Source organism: Carlito syrichta, unplaced genomic scaffold, assembly GCF_000164805.1.
Source record: "Carlito syrichta isolate Samal-C Ts95f unplaced genomic scaffold, Tarsius_syrichta-2.0.1 Scaffold309278, whole genome shotgun sequence".
In the NCBI taxonomy this organism is placed as follows: Eukaryota; Metazoa; Chordata; class Mammalia; order Primates; family Tarsiidae; genus Carlito; species Carlito syrichta.
The window spans coordinates 145666-164199 of record NW_007253374.1 but is presented as its reverse complement, the minus strand read 5'-3'; the positions used below and the strand labels follow the sequence as shown (position 1 = coordinate 164199).

The following is an 18534-nucleotide window of genomic DNA, read 5'->3' as shown; positions in this document are numbered from 1 at the left end:
CTGTAATCATCACAAGGATTTTTTTTTTGCTACTTTTTAAAAAATTTTATTTTAGCCAGTCTCGGTGGCTCAGCCTGTAATCTCGCGCCTTTGGGAGGCTGAGGTGAGTGGATTGCCTGAGCCAGCGGGTTTGAGACCTGCCTGGGCAGCAAGACCTCATCGCTACAATAAATAAAAAAATCAGCCGGGTGTGGTAGTACATGCGTGTAATTCCGGCTACTCGGAAGGCTGAGGCGGAAGGATCCCCGGAGCCCAGCAGGTCGAGGCTGTGGTGGCCGGGAGCGGCCACTGCACTCCAGTCTGGGTGACAGAGTGAGACTTCAACTCAAAAAAAAAAATTTTATTTTAAAGGTGTGGGGTACAATTCAGGATTAAGTATACAAGTGGACATTGTACAGGTAAAGTTGGGCCTCCCTTTGGTCTCCACTTTGCCTGGTTTGAGATCAGGCACTCTTATTGATGTTGTGTCCATTCCCTCCCCCGGCAGTATCCCACTACTGCCAATCCCTTTCTTATAGTATTATGGTATGATACTATAAGATTCACTTGTGAGTGAGAACATGTGGTACTCTGTTCTTTGTTTCTGTGATAGATCACTGAGTATGATTGACTCTAGATCCATCCAAGTTGCTGCGAAGTCCATATGGTTGTCCTTCTTTTGGCTAATATTCCATTGTGTATATGTACCACATATTTTTTATCCAGTCCAGTTTCGATGGGCAGCACTGTTGGTGCCATATTTTTTCTATTGTGAATAGTGCTGCAATAAACATGCGTGTGCAGGTATCTTTTTTATAGAATGATTTGAGTTCCTCCAGGTATATTGCTAGGTCATATGGAATGTCAATTTCTAGTTCTTTTAGAATTCACCGCACTGTTTTCCATAGAGGTTAAAATAGTTTGCATTCTCACTAGCAGTGTAGAAGAATTCTCTTTTCTCCACATCCTCGCCAGTGTCTGTTGTTCTTTGTTTTAATAATGATGGCCATTCTTATTGGGATTAGGTGGTATTCCAATGTGGTTTTGATTTGCACTTCTCTGATGATAAATGAGGCTGAGCACTTTTTCATGTGTCTGTTGGCTGCCCATATATCTTCTTTTGAGAAGTGTCTAGTCATGTCTTTTGCCCACTTTGTAATGGGGCTGTTTGTTTTTTTGTTGGGCACATTTGAGTTCCTTGTAGATCCTAGATGTTAGGCCTTTGTCAGATATATAATTGGCAAATATTTTTTCCCATTCCCTCTCTCTTGATGGTTTCTTTTGCTTTTCAGAAGCTTTTCAGTTTAATGAGGACCCACTTGTCTATCTTATCTCTTATGGCATGGACATCTAGGGTTTTGATCAGGAATTGGTTGTCTACCTGATTTCTGTAAGGATGTTTCTTACATTTTCTAAGATTCTTATAGTTTGAGGTTTTATGTTTAGCTCTTTGATCCATTTAGAGGTGATTCTTGTGTGTGGTGATAGGTAGGAGTCCTGTTCTAGTCTTCTGCATGTGATCAGCCAGTTTCCCCAGCACGATTTACTGAATTGGTTCTCCTCTCCTCAGTGGTTATTGGTGGAGGATTTGTTGAAGATGAGTTGGTTGAGAAATTGAGGTTTTATTTCCAGAATCTCTATCCTGTTCCATTGGTACATATGCCTGTTCTTGTACCAATGCCAGGCTGTTTTGATTATTGTGGCCTTATAGTAAAGTTTAAATTCTGGAAGTGTGATACCTCCCACCTCATTTCTTTTGCTAAGGATTGTTTTGACTATTCGTGGTCATTTATATTTCCATATGAATTTCTGTATTGTTGTTTCCAGGTCTGAGAAGAATGATGTTGGTAATTTAATGGATATTGCATTGAATCTGTAGATTACCTTGGGTAAGATGGACATCTTAACAGTATTGATTCTTCTTATCCATGTGCAATGGGTACATGTGTGTACCCCCTGAATTCAAGATACAGTAACAGCAATAAAGAGAACAGAGAAACGTGTAATGAAATAAGATGGGTAAAACAAACAAACAAACATAGAAACACAGAAAAACAAAAGTAGAAACCAAAGCAAACCAATTCCTATTCAGAACCCTAAAGGCCAACACCTTAAGAAATCAGGTAGACAAGTGGGACCTCATTAAATTAACGAGCTTCTGCAAAGCAAAATAAACCATCAAGAGAGTAGGGAGACAGCCCACAGAATGGGAAAAAATATTTGCCAACTGTATATCTGACAAAGGCCTAACATCTAGAAACTACAAAGAACTCAAATGTGCCGAAGGTAAAAAAAACTAATAGCCCCTTTAAAAAGTGGGAAAAAGACATGAATAGGACACTTCTCAAAAGAAGATATATGGGCAGCCAACAGACATACCAAAAAGTGCTCAGCCTCACTCATTCTCAGAGAAATGCAAATCAAAACCACATTGAGATATCCCCTAACCCCTGTAAGAATGGCCATCATTAATAAAACAAACAACAACAGATGCTGGTGAGGATGTGGAGAAAAAGGAACGCTTCTACACTGCTGGTGGGGATGCAGACAAGTACAACCTCTTTGGAAGACAGTGTGGCAATTTCTGAAAGAACTAGAAATCAACCTTCCATATGACCCAGCAATTCCCCTATTGGGAATATACCTGGAGGAACTCAAATTATTCTACGACAAAAATACATGTATGTTTGTTGCAGCTCTATTCACAATAGCAAAAACATGGAACCAACCGTGTTGCCCATCGAAGCTAGACTGGATAAAAAAATGTGGTACATATACACAATGGAATATTATGCAGCCATAAAGAAGGACAATATATGGGCTTTGCAGCAAACTGGATGGATTTGGAGTCTATCATACTCAGTGATTTATCACAGAAACAAAGAACTGAGTTCCATATGTTCTCACTCATGAGGTGATCTAGAACAATTATAATGCTGTAAGAAAGCGATTGGCAGTAGTGGAAAACTGTCGGGGGGGGGTGGTACTGGCAGTTGAGGGAAACTGCTAGGGGAGGGAGGGTCATACCTCATCAACAAGGGTACCTGCATGATCAATGTTTGTATACCTAACCCTGAATTGTACCTTACATCTTTAAAATAAATAAATGAATTAAAAAAAAGAAATCAAAGCAAAACACACACACACACACACACACACACACACACACACACTAAAACTAAAACAAACTGGGAGAAAAAAGCAAAACAAACAAAAAAGAAAAAAGGCAAAACAGGAAAACTGAACACACACACACAAACACACACACACACACACCCCCAACAGAAAAAAAGAGGAAAAAAAAAGGAATTCAAGTTGAACCCTCACACATACATTCACATACACATTAAACTAAAAAAAGAACAAACAAAACAAACAAACAAAAATGGAAAGATGAACACTTAATCATTCACCTACACATATAAACAGAAAACAAGAAATGAAAGAGGAAAGGAAAAAAAAGGAAGAAAGAAATAAAAGGTGTGTGTGGGGGGCATCCAGATTGAACCCTTACATACACATTTGTGTGCAAAGGAAACAGAAAAAAGCAAAAAACAAAGAAAGAAACAAACAAAAAAACTCCCTCCAAAACAAAGAAACAACCTGCCCTCTTATGGCAGGTTCCGTAATTGTTCCTCTCAGTGGCTCACAGGTAAGGCCATCTGTAGTCTCCTGTAGAACTGCAGCCTCAATCACAATTTGCCTGGGGAAGGAGGAGGAGGCAGTTGGGTAAGTGGGGCTTCAGTCCTCCCCTCCCACTCTCATATTTTCAGGGGGATTCCCTTTGGTGGGGAGGTGTGGGATTGTCTTTTTCCCAGTTGCTGGCAGGGAACGCCCCAGCCAGGCTTATCCTGTAATAAAGTCCTCCAATCATGGCTGCCGTCCAGGCTCCATTTGGGTTCCTCCCTCTCAGTTGTGCCCCACCTGTGTGGGTTTGATGTTCAGAGGGTTGTTGGGTCAGTCCTAGACTCACTGCTGATGTCGTCGGGGGTCTTCCTCATCCTTTTCTGGTCACATCCTTTGTCCCATGACTGAATTAGGGTAGGGGGTGAGGCACCTGAGACTCAGCACTCATCTTGTCCCTCTGGAGCTGGTGCTTTGGGGATATTCCCTCTGAGTCATGATCAACCCCTGAGTAGTTAATCCACCTATCACAGAGATTCGGTCTGTCTCTCTGTGGCGAGCAAGCCAGAGCACTTTCCTGCCCAGTTCTCAAGATGGTGACAGGGTGACTCTTTCATCTTCTCCGATGGGGCTCTGCCTCTGGGCTTCCTCACTGTGCTCCCTCCACAACCCTTGCTGCCAGTGTCCGGCCGGTGCTGTAGTGGTGAGGCAGAGCCTGGAGCTGGCAGTCACTCCTAACAACTTCTTTCCAGGAAGGACCTTGTTGATTTGAAAAAAATGGCGTTTGGCTTCTGTGCTTGGGAAGTGCCAGGGTCCAAGCAGAGCAGCTGTGGCACCAGCCACTTCACCTGGACACTTGCTCCTGAGTCCCCACTCAGTCAGCCACTCACATGCCCACTTACTCACAGGAACATATGCAAAATTGTCCATACACTCACTCACTCACGCACACTAGGGCTCACATAGTCTGACGGGCTCCGCTGCCATCTTCCCAGAAGACCACATCATAAGGATTGATGATGATGATGTTATATCCTTATTTTAGGTGAGAAAACTCATACTCAGAGAGGTTAAGCAACAATTCTGACGGTTTGTAACTACCAAGAAAAGGCCAGGAAAGTCTTTGAATGTAGATTTCTTTGATCTCCATTGTCCGCGACACACTGATAATAAATAAAAAGACACTGATTGTGAAGAAATTTAGTCCATCCAGTGTTGTCCCATCAGACTTAATCAGATTAACATTCCCTTCTTTTAGGACAAGCAAAGGATGGAAGGGACTTCCTATTCTCCAATAGTTTTACAAGAATGCACTATCGTTCCAGAAGCCTGTCCTGAGTCTCAGCAAATATGACAGACGTGAGGAACATTAGGGACTGAGAATCGGATGAGGCATGCCTCCTGAGAGGAGACCATTGCCCACCGAGTGGAAACAGAGATGCAGTTTATTCAGTAAAAATGTGGACAAATGGGCTCATCATAGGATGGGCATCAGAGAAGGCATCTTTAAAGACGGGCTTCACATCACAGTGAAGAGATCGTCCCACCATTGAGCTCCTCCTGTCTACTCACATGACAACTCTTTCTGTGTCTTCCCAGGCTGTGTGGCTGCAGACTCAATACAGATACATTGAAAGACAAAAGAACACCTCTAGTCAAGATTTCCAATCATTACCAAAGGTAATTGCCAGAAAGAGTTATGGTTATTTCTTCTTCAGCTGCATTCAATGAGGATAATACATAAGAAGCATATATTATTTGGGGAAAAATGGAATCTTTTGAATCTTATTCCTCTGTTTTATGTAAGTTCTTAAGAAGCAGAGACATGTAGATTGTTTGCATAAAAATCGGTATCGATTGCTTTTATTTATTATAACAGATACACACGTTTAATTTCACTAATGTCCTGGTATTTCAGTCAATCATCTTAAGATTCTGTTGTCTTGGGCACCAATGATGGGTAAAGTTAGACAATAAACTAGGAATCAACCCTCTTCTTAAAATTTACAACACAGTTGTTTAGGTCCATAAGCATGTTGACCCACTATGAAACTAAACCTTGTGGCAAATACTAGGTGTTGAGAATTGACTGAGGTATGCTTCCTGGGGTGGAGAGAGCAACATTCAGTGGGAGACAGAGGCAGAGTTAAATTCAATATAACGAGAGATGAGGTGGAGTCAAGAGGGCCTGAGAGAAGGCCTTCATGAAGACAAAATATGGGGTCTATGTGTATTAACATAAAATCTTCTTGCAGAGCCTGTCCTACCACTGGGCCTCTGCTCCATATTAATTGTATCAATCCCATTTTGTTTTTCTTTTCTTTTCTTTTTTTTTTGAGTTGGAGTGTCACTCTGTCACTCAGACTAGAGTACAGTGGCCGCTCCCGGCCACTGCAGCCTCCACTGCTGGGCTCCGGTGATCCTTCCACCTTAGTCTTCCAAGTAGCTGGAACTATAGGCACGTGCTCCCACACCGGCTAATTTTCTGATTTATTGTAGAGATGAGGTCTCGCCAAGTTGCCCAGGTGGGTCTCGAACCCGTGGGCTCAGGCAATCCACTCACCTCAACCTCCAAAAATGCTGGGATTACAGGCTGAGCCACCGAGCCTGGCTCCATTTTGCTTTTTTAGGATATTTTTAGAGTTGCCAAATCTTCCTTCTGTTGATCAGTTAGAAATTTCGGATTGGCCACAGGGAGAGCCATCATGGAAAAATGTTATTCCTGAGTTTCATTCCTCCAAGAATGAGGTTCTCTGGTAAGGGAAATTATTTTATAGGAAAAGCTGACAGTATTGGATGCTGCTTCTCAATATCACAGAGGAACAGGAGAATCAGAGGATTTGGCTGATTTTTATAGGAATCAGGGGAGAAGGAATGAGCTTATGCAATACCACCAATGAATCCAGAAACTTCTGATTCAAATCTTAGGCAACTATGTCTTTGTCCATGGCAGTTTCTAGGGAAACTATGCAAAAAAGGCGGTAAACAACGCAATCAGAGACCACTGCGCATTGGTCAAGCTGCTAACCAGTGCATAAAACCAATTTGATTCTCTAGGAAGCTGGCTGATTGTAAAGCTGAAGGCTGGAGTAGGGTCCGTGAGGTGGTGTGCTGGTGAACATTTAACACCAGGGAAGGCAAGGAGAGCCTCTATTTGTGGTGTTTACCAATTTCCATGGAACGACTATTCCCATCATGGCAGATTTCAACCTACCAACATGAGGTCTTTGATCATGGAGCTGGGAAGACATGTCCAGTCGTCTATCATTATATTTTCTCCATGCAGATACAATAGACATTAATGACTTAAAGGGCATAGACTACAGTCAAGTGTAGTAAAATAACTAGAAATTGGGTTGGGCATGGTAACTCATTCCTATAATCCCAGCACATTGGGAGGCTGAGGTGGGAGGATCACTTGAGCCCAGGAGGTTCGAGACCAGCCTGGGCAACATAGCAAGAACTCATCTCTATAAAAAACTAAAAAAAATTAGCTGGGCATGGTGGTGCATGCCTGTACAGGTACAGGGAGGGTGAGGTAGGAGAATTGCCTGCACCCAGGAGATTGAGGCTGCAGTGAGCTGTGATTGTGCTACTGCACTCCAGCCTGGATGACAGAGTGAGACCCTGACTCAAAAAAAGAAACCTAGACATTGGTATGTTTTAGGTATTTATTACTTTTGTTTCTAATATGATTTGTTTAAATATTAGTTTGATTTTTATGAACGTTTGCATTTAACAACCTGCTCGCCAGAATCCTGGGAATGTAATAGTCTGCAGCTCAGTGTTGGCTTCTTCCCACCTTCTAAATACCTTCATCAGCCTGCCAACGGAATCCAGCATGCACCATGAGAGAGAATAAAAAACAGCATGTTGACTCCGAGTGCTTCACGTGTAGCTACTCTAATCCGTGGTTAAATGTGTAGCCCCGGACAGCACCAAATCTTAGGATGGCAGCCCAAAGGTCTCCAGCTGCTTGGCTTGTCCATAGAACCCTTCTGAGAAAAGAGCTATAGAGCCTTCTTTTAACCCCAGTTTTCTGGATACCCGTTCTTTCTAACCCTGATCCATGTTCTCTGTCATGTTGAAACAAGTAGACATCTCAAGGGATCAAGAATTCCATGTGTATATTAAGAATCAAGGAAACCTAGGGAAATGTCAGCTGAAAACTAAACCCTATTTCATGATTCCATGTCAGCATCTTTATGCAACAACTGTCATCCCCACAGAAGTGAATGTGGTTTCAGTTTCCTGTTTCATCATAGTTCCTGTTTTGGTGCTGGGACTCTTGTCCTCCAATTCTTCCGGTGTTGCTTCACTTTCAAACGCCTTGAGGCAGAGATTTGCTTTGGGATTGTTGTCTTTACACAGAAGGGATCACCTGTGTTTGGGCAGATTTCTCTCACCTGGTGCTTGATGAGTTCTCGGCTCACCCTATAGATCATCAATGATGGTTCGATGTTAGAATCCCCTGGGAAGCTTTAAATGTATCGATGTGATACTTGGGTCCCACCCCCAGTCTTCTGATTTAATTGGTCTGAGCTACTACCTGGGTGTTGGGCGGTTTTTAAAGCGTCTAAGGTGTGGCCAACGTGGATACCATGGCTATGAATGCATGCATTTCACTCATTGGTCAACTACTGCTTCAGTCTTGCCATCATATGATGGCAAGGGGAGCAATTTAAGCCAAAGAAACAGTCTGTGGTCACATTCAACACAGCATAATAGAAGAAGAGGGAGAAATGTCAAAACACATTTGGCTCTAAGGCATCCTTTACTTCTATTATTCCTAAATTTGGTTAAAAAAACTTTATCCAAAGCATCATCTAGTTTTTAATATTCTGAACCAGTCTTGTCCAAGATAATTTTCTGTGATGATGGAAATATTCTATTATGTGCCACCCATAGACAAGCTCAGGGTTCTATGGACAAGCCAAGCAGCTGGAGACCTTTGGGCTGCCATCCTAAGATTTGGTGCTGTCTGGGGCTACACATTTAACCACGGATTAGGGTAGCTACACGTGAAGCACTCAGAGTCAATATGCTGTTTTATATTCTCTCTCATGGTGCATGCTGGATTCCGTTGGCAGGCTGATGAAGGTATTTAGAAGGTGGGAAGAAGCCAACACTGAGCTGCAGACTGTTACATTCCCAGGATTCTGGCGAGCAGGTTGTTAAATGCAAATGTTCATAAAAATCAAACTAAGATGACAGCCGTGGGTGACATGTGGGTAGTAGCACTTGGATAGTACAACTGAGAAACTAAAATTTTAATTTAATTAAGTTTAATTAATTTAAGTAGCTACGTCTGGGTATGGTTATTGCATTGGACAGCACAGCTCTAGTTTTTTTTTTTTTTTGAGTCAGAGTCTCACTCTGTCACCCAGGCCAGAGTGCAGTGGCACGCTCACGGCCACCATAGCCTTGACCTGCTGGGCTCAGGCGATCCTTCCGCCTCAGCCTTCCAAGTAGCTGGAACTACAGCAGCATGCTGCCATGCCTATTTTTTGATTTACTGTAGAGTCGTGGTCTCGCCAAGTTGCCCAGGCTGGTCTTGAACCCGTGGGCTCAGGCATTCCTCTCACCTCGGCCTCCCAAAAAGTGCTGGGATGATAGGCGTGAGCCACCAAGCTCAGCCTAGCTCTAGTTTTAAACAACTTCTTCATTTTCACCAACTAAATCTTGATATTTTCCTTATTTTTGTAACACGAGGACCCTATGTGCCAACATACCAGGAGGCCAGAAATCTCCACAGGGAGAAGAAACAGGTAATGTGCTGATGGGGAGGAGTGAAGGGTGTGTGGGTTGATGGAAATGTTCTGTGGTTTTATGTGGTTTAATTGTGAGGTCTATTGTGCAGTGACAATCAGAAATGATTGTCACTACAGTGTACCTTGAAGTTTAAACGGGGGAAATTTAAGTTTCTCACCCCTGGAGCATGGAAATGCTTAGGGGAATCAGAGGATGGTCCACGGTGGCTGGGTACAGTGGCAGGGACTAGGAAGAACATGTGTTCTCCTCCTCTTCAACTGTTATGCTTGATTCTTTTTTTGGCCTGGACTTTCCCCACCAGCAGAAGGTGTCTCAGCCATGAGGGGGTACCCCCTAAAAGGGAATTTATTTATTAAAAAATCGTGTATTTATTCTTACATGTTGAAACTTCAGTTGCCTTCAAAGCACTCTTTGTTTGATGCAATACACCTACTGAACTCATCAATTTTGATATCTTTTAGTGCTTCTGCTGTTTTTTGTTTCACCTCTTCCTCATCACTAAAACGTTTCCCTTGGAGGACTTTTTCACCCGAGGAGACAAAAATAAAGTTGTTCAGGATGATATTGGGTGAATAGGGAAGGTGGGGCATGGATGTCATGAGGTTTTTTGGTTAAAAACTGCTAAACACTCACTGCTGTGTGGACAGGTGCACTTGTAAATCTCTCACCATGAAATGGGCAAACTTGTTGAATCTCTCCCCCCCAATTACTGAAGCCAAATGCAGCCCCTCACAACATTAGCTGGTACATTGATGCTGATGGGTTTCTAGAACACTTACCTAGCAGGGGAAGCATGTACTATAAAATAAATAGACCGCCAAAAAATAAATCTGTTTTTTTGGGGTCTCCCTCATATTTGAGACCAGTAGAAATTTAACTGCATTGGTTCCAGTCCTAGGCAAGTGGTACTCACCATTAAAGGTGTCCAGTCTGACTTCCCAGAAAAACTTATAGAATTTAGGGATACAATGTCAGTATCAATAAAAAACAGTCTTATACGCTTGCATGTCTGGATTCAAAGAAGCAAAATCCCCTGTTCTGGCCTCTTTTTGTTGTCATTCTTTATGTATAATCCCAACAGCACCTTGTAATTCAGAACTCCTTTGGGCTGTGCCTTTTCCAATTATTTATGTCTTGCATGTGCATTTTCTTTTCAGAAGATATTTACTTAGAGGCGGAGCAAATACTTTCCTCTTTTGCTTTTAAATCCTGCTTTGAGGTTGAACAAGACTGTACAAGCTATCAGTTTCTGGGACCTGAAGGATGTGTGACTATTGAATTGGTTGATAAGAGCACAAACACATATAGGTAAGAATGGAAGATGCTGATGATTTAAACAAACTCCAATATAAAGGAAGTCTTTAGGATCCATTTTTAAAAGATATCTGAAATTTGATCAACAATATGTTTATTTTTCGCACTCCCAAGTTGGTATTTTAATTTCTTTCTTTCCTTTTTTTTTTTAAAGTCAGTGTCTTGCTCTGTCACCCAGCCTGGAGTTCAGTGGCACAATCATGGCTCACTCTCACTACAACCTTAAACTCCTAAGCTCAAACAATCCTCCCACCTCAGCCTCCTTAGTAACTGGGACTATAGGCATGCACCACCATACCTGGCTAATTTCCTGATTTTTTTTTTTTTTTTGTAGAGACGAGGTCTCACTTTAACTCCTGGCCTTAAACTCCTGGGCTTAAGAGATCTTTCTGCCTTGGTTTCCTAAAGTGCTAGGATTACAGGTGTGAGCCACTGTGCCTGGCCTTTAATTTCTACATATATAGAATGCAGAAAAGTTGGGGCCCAGAGAGTTTAATGACCTCTCCATTCTTCTTTTCTTATTTAGCAAAAGTTTCAGATAGGAATCTTGCTTTACCCCAAATACTACATCCATCTACGCACTGTTGTTTAAATCTAAGTTCCGGTGTTCCTTCTGTCATCACGACCATCACTATGGTTCCTTTCAGCGTCTACTTCCCCACTGCTGGCTTTTATTTATGGTCAGCCACGGGCCTTGGCTTCATGGTGAGGATGGCAGTGACTGTGAGGATTGCACTTGGTTCCTGGAGTCAGTACCTGGAATTGGCCCTGCAACACAGTGAACAGTGGCTGGTGGCTGGCCCCTTGTTTGACATCACTGCAGAGCCAGAGGGGGCTGTTGCTGCAATCCACCTCCCCCATTTCATCTCCCTCCAAGGTATTGGGGGGTGAGAGGAGGCTGTGGGGATGGCCGGGGAGCATTCTGTCTCTTGGTCACTGTGGTTCTTCTGCAGCAGGTGAGGTCAATGTCTCCTGGTTCTTAGTTGCCCATTTTAAGGATGAAGGAATGATCCTGGAGCAGCCAGCCTGGGTGGAACCTTTCTATGCTGTCCTGGAAAACCCCAGCTTCTCTCTGATGGGAATTCTGCTGAGGATTGCCAAGGGGACCCGTCTCTCAGTCCCCATCACATGCACCACATTGATCTATTATCACCCCCATCCTGAGGATATTAAATTCCATTTGTACCTTGTCCCTAGCGATGTCTTCCTAACGAAGGTAAGGCTGACTGATTTTGGAGGTCATTGCAGATGATAATTGCTTTTCCAGATTACCACCTTGGTCCCTCCAGCCCTTTGTGGAATGGAAAGGTCAAGGCTCAGTTTTCATTGAGAGAAGCAAGAGTCACCCTTCCCGAGGTTAAACCACAGATACTGACCCTTGATCCATGGGCAACCATCTCCAGAGAAATTGAGTGCTATTGAAAAGGGAGTGTCTCTCTTCTGGCTCTCAAGGAGAAGGAGAAAGAGGAGATTGGCAGAAGGAGTAAGAGGCAGAGATCACATCACTAAACTTTCTTTTTATTTTTAACTAAATGTTTAAAACTTTTATTTTGAAGATGTGGGGTACAACTCAGGATTAGGTAGATAAGTGGTCATTGTACAGGTAAAGTTATCTGAGTACACCTTAGACACTCACATCAGTAGAGTCACCCTCCTTCCATTCAGTGACATCTCCCTCCAATGCATTTGCAAAAGGCTGATAGTTCTGCACCCTCTCCTGGATTAGTGATGAAACAGATGTGCTGGTCACTGTGGCCCCACAGCTGCTGCATTCCTGGAGAAAGTGTCACTTCTATCCCCCCAACCTCGGCGGGGAGACTATGTGAGGAAGATTCGATTAAGTTCTACTGTTCAGTGGTGTGAATGCCCCCCCTTCCCAATATCAAGGGGCAAGTGTGTCCCTTGCAGTATTCTGGGTGGTGTGTAACCATGGGTATCTAAATGCAGGATAAAACATTTTTAATTTTTATTTTTTGAGTCAGGGTCCCACTCTGTTACCCAGACTGGAGGGCAGTGGCATGATCATGGCTCACCACAGCCTCGACTTCCTGGGCTCAGGTGATCCTTCCGCCACATCCTCTCCAGTAACTGGGATTACAGGTGCACATCATCACACCCAGCTAATTTTTAAATTTTTGTAGAAGTGAGGTCTCATCATGTTGCCCAGGCTAGTCTCAAATTCCTGGGCTCAAGCGATCCTCCTGCCTCTGCCTCCCAAAGTGCTGGGTGTACAGGTGTGAGCCACTGCGCCCAGCCAACATTTTAATCTTAGATGCTAAGAATGACCATCCCCACAGTGGGCAGGACATGAGTAAATTCCAACCACTTCTTATGTGAATTTTCTTTTCATTCTCGGCCCACCCCAGTTCTCAGCCTTGACTTGCTGTTTCTTCTTTTTTCCTCTTCCAAATCTCAAATCACTTTCCTCATAGTTTACTGATACACTAGAAACTCAATGAGATGGGAATGACCTCACTGTTACACCAACAACTCTGTGAGCTTATTTCTGCATCATCTTTTCCTCTTTTCCTCCTCTGTACCCAAAGAACCTGCCCTCTTTACACACAAGGCGACTATCTAAAATCTGTCCTGGATCCCTTTCTTTCTTGCCTTAGATGGGATACCACAACCTCAGACATTTTCCCTCACCTCCACCATTAGTCTCTCCTGCCCTTGGGCATCATTCCTCTCACTCAACCAGAATCGAGAATTCTCCTCCACTGGAAATGCTGTCCTTGACCATTTGTCCTTCTCCAAGCACAGCTGTGATTTTTCTCTTTTGCTTCTTAGCAAATGGACCAACAACTTTGTGTACTCAAAGTTTCTAGATTCCTCAGTTCTCATTCTGTCTCCAAATACTTCACCACCATTCCTTAGAATGGCTCTACTCAGCCGGGTGTGGTTGCTCATGCCTGTAATTCCAGCTCTTTGGGAGGCTGCCGCAGGAGGATTGTCTGAGGTCAGGAGTTCAAGACCAGCCTGGGCAACATAGTAGAGACCTCATCTCCACAAAAAAAAAAAAGAAAAAAAAAGAAAAAAAAAAAAAAAAAATCAGCCGTGCGTGGTGGTGCATGCTTGTAGTCCTGGCTACTCGGGAGTCTGAACTGGAAGAATCACCTGAGCCCCAGAAGGTCAAGGCTGTGGTGAGCTGTGATTGTGCAACTGTACTCCAGCCTGGGTGACAGAATGAGACTCCAACTCAGGGAGGGGGGAGGAGGAGGGAAGGGGAGAAGAAGGGAGGGGAGGGAAGGGGGGGAGAGAGAGAGGAAGGGAAGAGGAGAGGAGAATGGCTCTGCTTAAAGTCACCCAGTGAATTCCATATTGATGAATTCTTACCTGAAGTCTCAGTATAATAGACTGCTCCCTTCCTTGAAACTCTGCAGGATCCTGTGACACCATATTTTCACAATTTCCCTATGGCTCTTCTTACTATCTCTTCAGATGGTCTCTCCAGCTCTTACTCAGAAACCCTCTCTGAACATTGAGTTCTGAAGGCTGAATATGGGCTCTCCTTCCCCCTGTCTGTACTCACTGATAGACTTGGTGAATTCTTCCAGTCCCATAATTGAGTTCTCCATAAGAAAAGATACTGATTTTTAAATCAGTATCTCCAGTCCTGGTCATTCTTCAGAGCTCCCACTTGTAACTGTCTACTTCATCTCTCCATTTGACTGCTTACTCAGCATATCTAACTTTATATACTGACTTGATTTTTTTCCCCTAAAACTGTTTTTCCAACTTTCTTCCCCACTCAGAGTATAAGACCAAATTCTGTTGTGTCATTTAAACCATACTTTAGAATTCATCTTTGATTCTTCCATTTCCTTTCTTTCCCACACCCAATGTTTCATCAATCTTCAGTGATTCAAGAATTTAATTTTCATAGCACAACTTGGACAGTTTCATTCCCTTCAACATTACTTTAGTTCAATCCACTGCCATCTTTTGCGGGAAATGTGACTGAAACCTTCAAGTGTGTCTCATTAGTTCCATTTCTTAAAATCTACCATCTATTTTTTTGTTTTAAAATCTAAGAACAGGAAGATATATTACAAAATAAATAATATCACATCACTCTTTGGCCAACACTCTTTAATAGATACTCATTACTTGGCCAGGTGTGGTGGCCCATGCCTGTAATCCCAGCACTTTGGGAGGCCGAAGTGGGAGGATTGCTTGTGCCCAGGTTTTTGAGTCCCGCCTGTGCAAGATAGCGAGACCTTGTCTCTATAAAAAAATCAAATAATTAGCGTGTAGTCTCAGCTACTCGGGAGGCTGCGGCAGAACGATTGCCAGAGCCCAGGAGGTTGAGGCTGCATTGAGCCGTGATTGTGCCACTGTACTGCAGCCAGGGTGAGAGAGTGAGACCCTGAGTCAAAAAAAAAAAAAAAAAAAAAAAAAAGATACTCATTACACGTAGAACATGAACATAATCATTTGCTCTGGCCTTATGTGGTCCTAGATAACCTCTCTTGTCCATATTCCACAGCTCTTTTCTTACTCATGTTGCCCAGCCTGGTTCTGGCACCTCTCATCTGTATGCGCCTACTCCAAATGCTCCAAGAATTTTTGCTCATGGGCCCTTGCCCTTCTTGCTTCCGTGCAAGACTGGCTTCTTCTCATCCCTCCAGTCTTTGTCTACATATTTCTGCTTTAGAAAGTTTTTCTGTAGACCCTCCAGTTTGGTCCACCCATCTGGTGATTATTGACTACTGCACCCTTCACCACACTCTTCTGTTTCCCTCCATTGTACTCGCATACCTCTGCTTATTTATTTATTGTCTGTTCCTCTGTAGGTTGTATACTCCATATAATGGGAGGGATCACTTCTATTTAACCACAGATTAAACACACGATGTGAGACCTATTATATGAGAGGGGTCCTCAAAACCCCAGAACTTATTTTATTAAAAATTGTGTATTTATTCTCACATGTTTAAATTTCAGTCACCTTCATAGTACTCTCTGTTTGAGGCAATACACCTATTGAGATGCTTTTTCCACTGCTCAAAACAGTTTATGAACTTGTCAATTTTGATGTTCTGCTATTTTTCGTTTTACAAAAAACAGTGCTTTTGCTATTTTTTGGTTTACCTCTTCCAATTGGCAAAACATTTCCCTTTGAGGACTTTTTTCATCTGGGGAAGCAAAAAGAAGTTGCTCAGGGTGAGATTGGGTGAATGAGGAGAGTGGGAAATGGGTGTCATGCCATTTTTGGTAAAAAAAAATAACTGCTGAACACTCAGCATGGTGTGATCGGTGGGTTGTAAATCACCCACCATGAATTGGGCAAATGTGTTGAAAGAATCTCCAAAACAAGAAATTCACGGAAACCTCTCACAACAACACTAGCTAGTACACTGATGTCAGTGGGTTCCTAGAACACTCACCTTACAGGGGAAGCCTGTAATGCAAGGGAACTGCCTGCCAAAAGATAAATCGGGTTTTTTTGGATCCCCCGTAGTTACTGCATGAAATTTTGCTGTCTGGATGAAATGTGGTCTGTCTTCTTTTACCCTATCGAGGGTGGGGCAGGGGAAGGAAAGGGGAGGAAACTTTTCTTCAAACCACAAATTCAACTCAAAATACCAATTATTGCCCTGATAACTTTCTTATTTCAAGAGCAACACAGTCAGATGTGATATTCACTAGCCACATGTGGCTATTAAGTATGTGAATTGAGATGTGCTGAAAAATTTAAATATACACAGGTTTTGAAGGCTTAATATGAAGAAAAGTACATAAATATCATTTATTTTTTATATTGGTTAGGTTACATGTTCAGATGATAATATTTTGGGTTATATGAAAAGTAATTTCATCTGCTTCTTTTTGCTTTTTAAAAAACATGGCTGCTAGAAAATTGAAAACTAAGCTTGGGGCTTGCATTTAATTTCTCTTCAACAGTGCTGTTCCAGGGAAATTCATTTATCTCTTCAATAAATATTTATTGTATGCCTTACATATGCCAGGCTTTATCTTAGGAATTGGGGATATATCAGTGAAAAAAACAGGAAAAAACATGACAACCAAAAATACTGTATGGAATGTTCAGATGCTCTAGGAAAATATATATGCATATGACAGTAACTATGAAAAATAAAGAATTTTAAGAAAACAAATACAGTGACATATTTCTTAACATCTGGAGAAGTCCAGATGACTGGCGGGGTAATGATAACCCATCTGGAGAAGTCCAGATGACTGGTGGGGTAATGATAACCCCACTAATGTTATATGGATGTATTTGGCTATTTTAGTTCCAATTTGTTGTTATTATAATTTTAATTAAATATATATCTTCATCTAAAATAATGATTCGGGGCAACCCCTTCGGGTCCCCTCCCACTGTGGGAGTTTTCTGTCCTTTCAATAAATCCTGCTAAAAAAATAAAAATAAAAATAAAATAATGATCCATCAGAGATGACATGATACATCATGTTGTTCACTCATCAGTTTCTTTTCATCCTTCTGGAGCTGGTACTCTTTATAGCCATAGGTGTGACACCTCCTGGATGCTCTCTCTGTATCCCTTCTCTGCTTTCTTTCCATCATAGTTTGTCTCTTTGCTCAATACAATTTGAGTTTTTTCTTTTATTCGATTTTCTAGAACCAATTCAGTTTTAGCATTGGCTATCCTTTCCTTCAAATGTGTCTTCTGACATTTTTAACTCAATAAAATATGCAAATAATTTATTGTTCTGTAATTTTCATGGTAGACATCTGCATGTATTCAGCACCCAGATCAATCAACAGAGCATCATCAGCTTTTCCGTAGTCCCCCTGAGCCTCCTTCTAGTCATTACCTCCCAAGAGTGTCTACTAATTGGACTAATAATACCACCTACTGTTATTGTTTTTAGTTTAAATTCTTGCTGATTAATTCCATAAAGTCTTTATTGAGTTGCACCTGAGACATCTCAAAGGTTATTATCTTGTTATTCAAGTTCTATTCTGTGTCTTTGGAGGCTGCTCAGAGAGTTCTGAGGTCTCTTATTTTGCTCTGACTTCTGGGTCCCTCAGTGGTGACATCACTTTCTGTATCTGCTCACTAGTGCTCAGGTGGCCATCATTTCACTGGCAGCAGCCCTGTGATGGAGCAAAGTGAAGTCCCTACTGTCATTTATCACAACTGGATCCCAAGATGCAGATGAACTATAAGTCCTCTGCTAAAGCACCAAAGGAAGCCTCTTTTCCCCCCCTGGTTGCATAAGTACCCAGCCAATCTCTTCATAGTGTAAAAAGAAAATCAACCAATGCAGGAATTTATAAGTTAATATTTTCAAGAAGTCCTTTGGCTCTGAGATATTCACCAGTCAAAATTCATTAACACATCTTTTTGTGCATATGTCTAGCTATCCATGTACCTATCATCTATATCTATCTACAATATCTATCTATCTATCTATCTATCTATCTATCTATCTATCTATCTATCTATCTATCTATCTCTATCATTATCTTTCTATCTCAATCTTTACATCAGTTGAATCATATCATACATGCCACTTAGCCCAATATTGAAATTGCTTTTTTCACCACTACTTTGGCTTATTTACTGTTATTTGTTTATTTTTTTGCTTGCTAATGTTCTTTGTCCCTTTTTTTCCTCAGGCGATAGATGATGAGGAAGATCGCTTCCATGGTGTGCGTCTACAGACTTCGCCCCCAATAGAACCCTTGAACTTTGGTTCCTACTATATTGTGTCTAATTCGGCGCACCTGGAAATAATACCCCAGGTTGGTGAAATTTGAATCTTATGAAACAGGTTTCAGAATATTATGTGCTTTTGAAACAAGTGGAAGAATCTTGGCAAAATGCAATATTTTTTTTTTTTTTTTTT

At 42.0% G+C, this 18534-nt stretch overlaps 1 protein-coding gene across 1 annotated transcript in view; it reads left to right on the top strand.

Moving 5' to 3' along the window:
* The first annotated feature begins 6346 nt into the window (after window positions 1–6346).
* Window positions 6347–18534, top strand: part of LOC103269495 (caspase recruitment domain-containing protein 8-like) — a 27116-nt gene continuing 14928 nt past the window's right edge. The window contains exons 1-5 of the mRNA XM_008067069.1: window positions 6347–6359; window positions 10533–10683; window positions 11337–11566; window positions 11646–11905; window positions 18305–18430. Of these exons, the coding sequence (XP_008065260.1) occupies window positions 6347–6359; window positions 10533–10683; window positions 11337–11566; window positions 11646–11905; window positions 18305–18430 (780 nt within the window). The remainder of the gene's footprint in view (window positions 6360–10532; window positions 10684–11336; window positions 11567–11645; window positions 11906–18304; window positions 18431–18534) is intronic.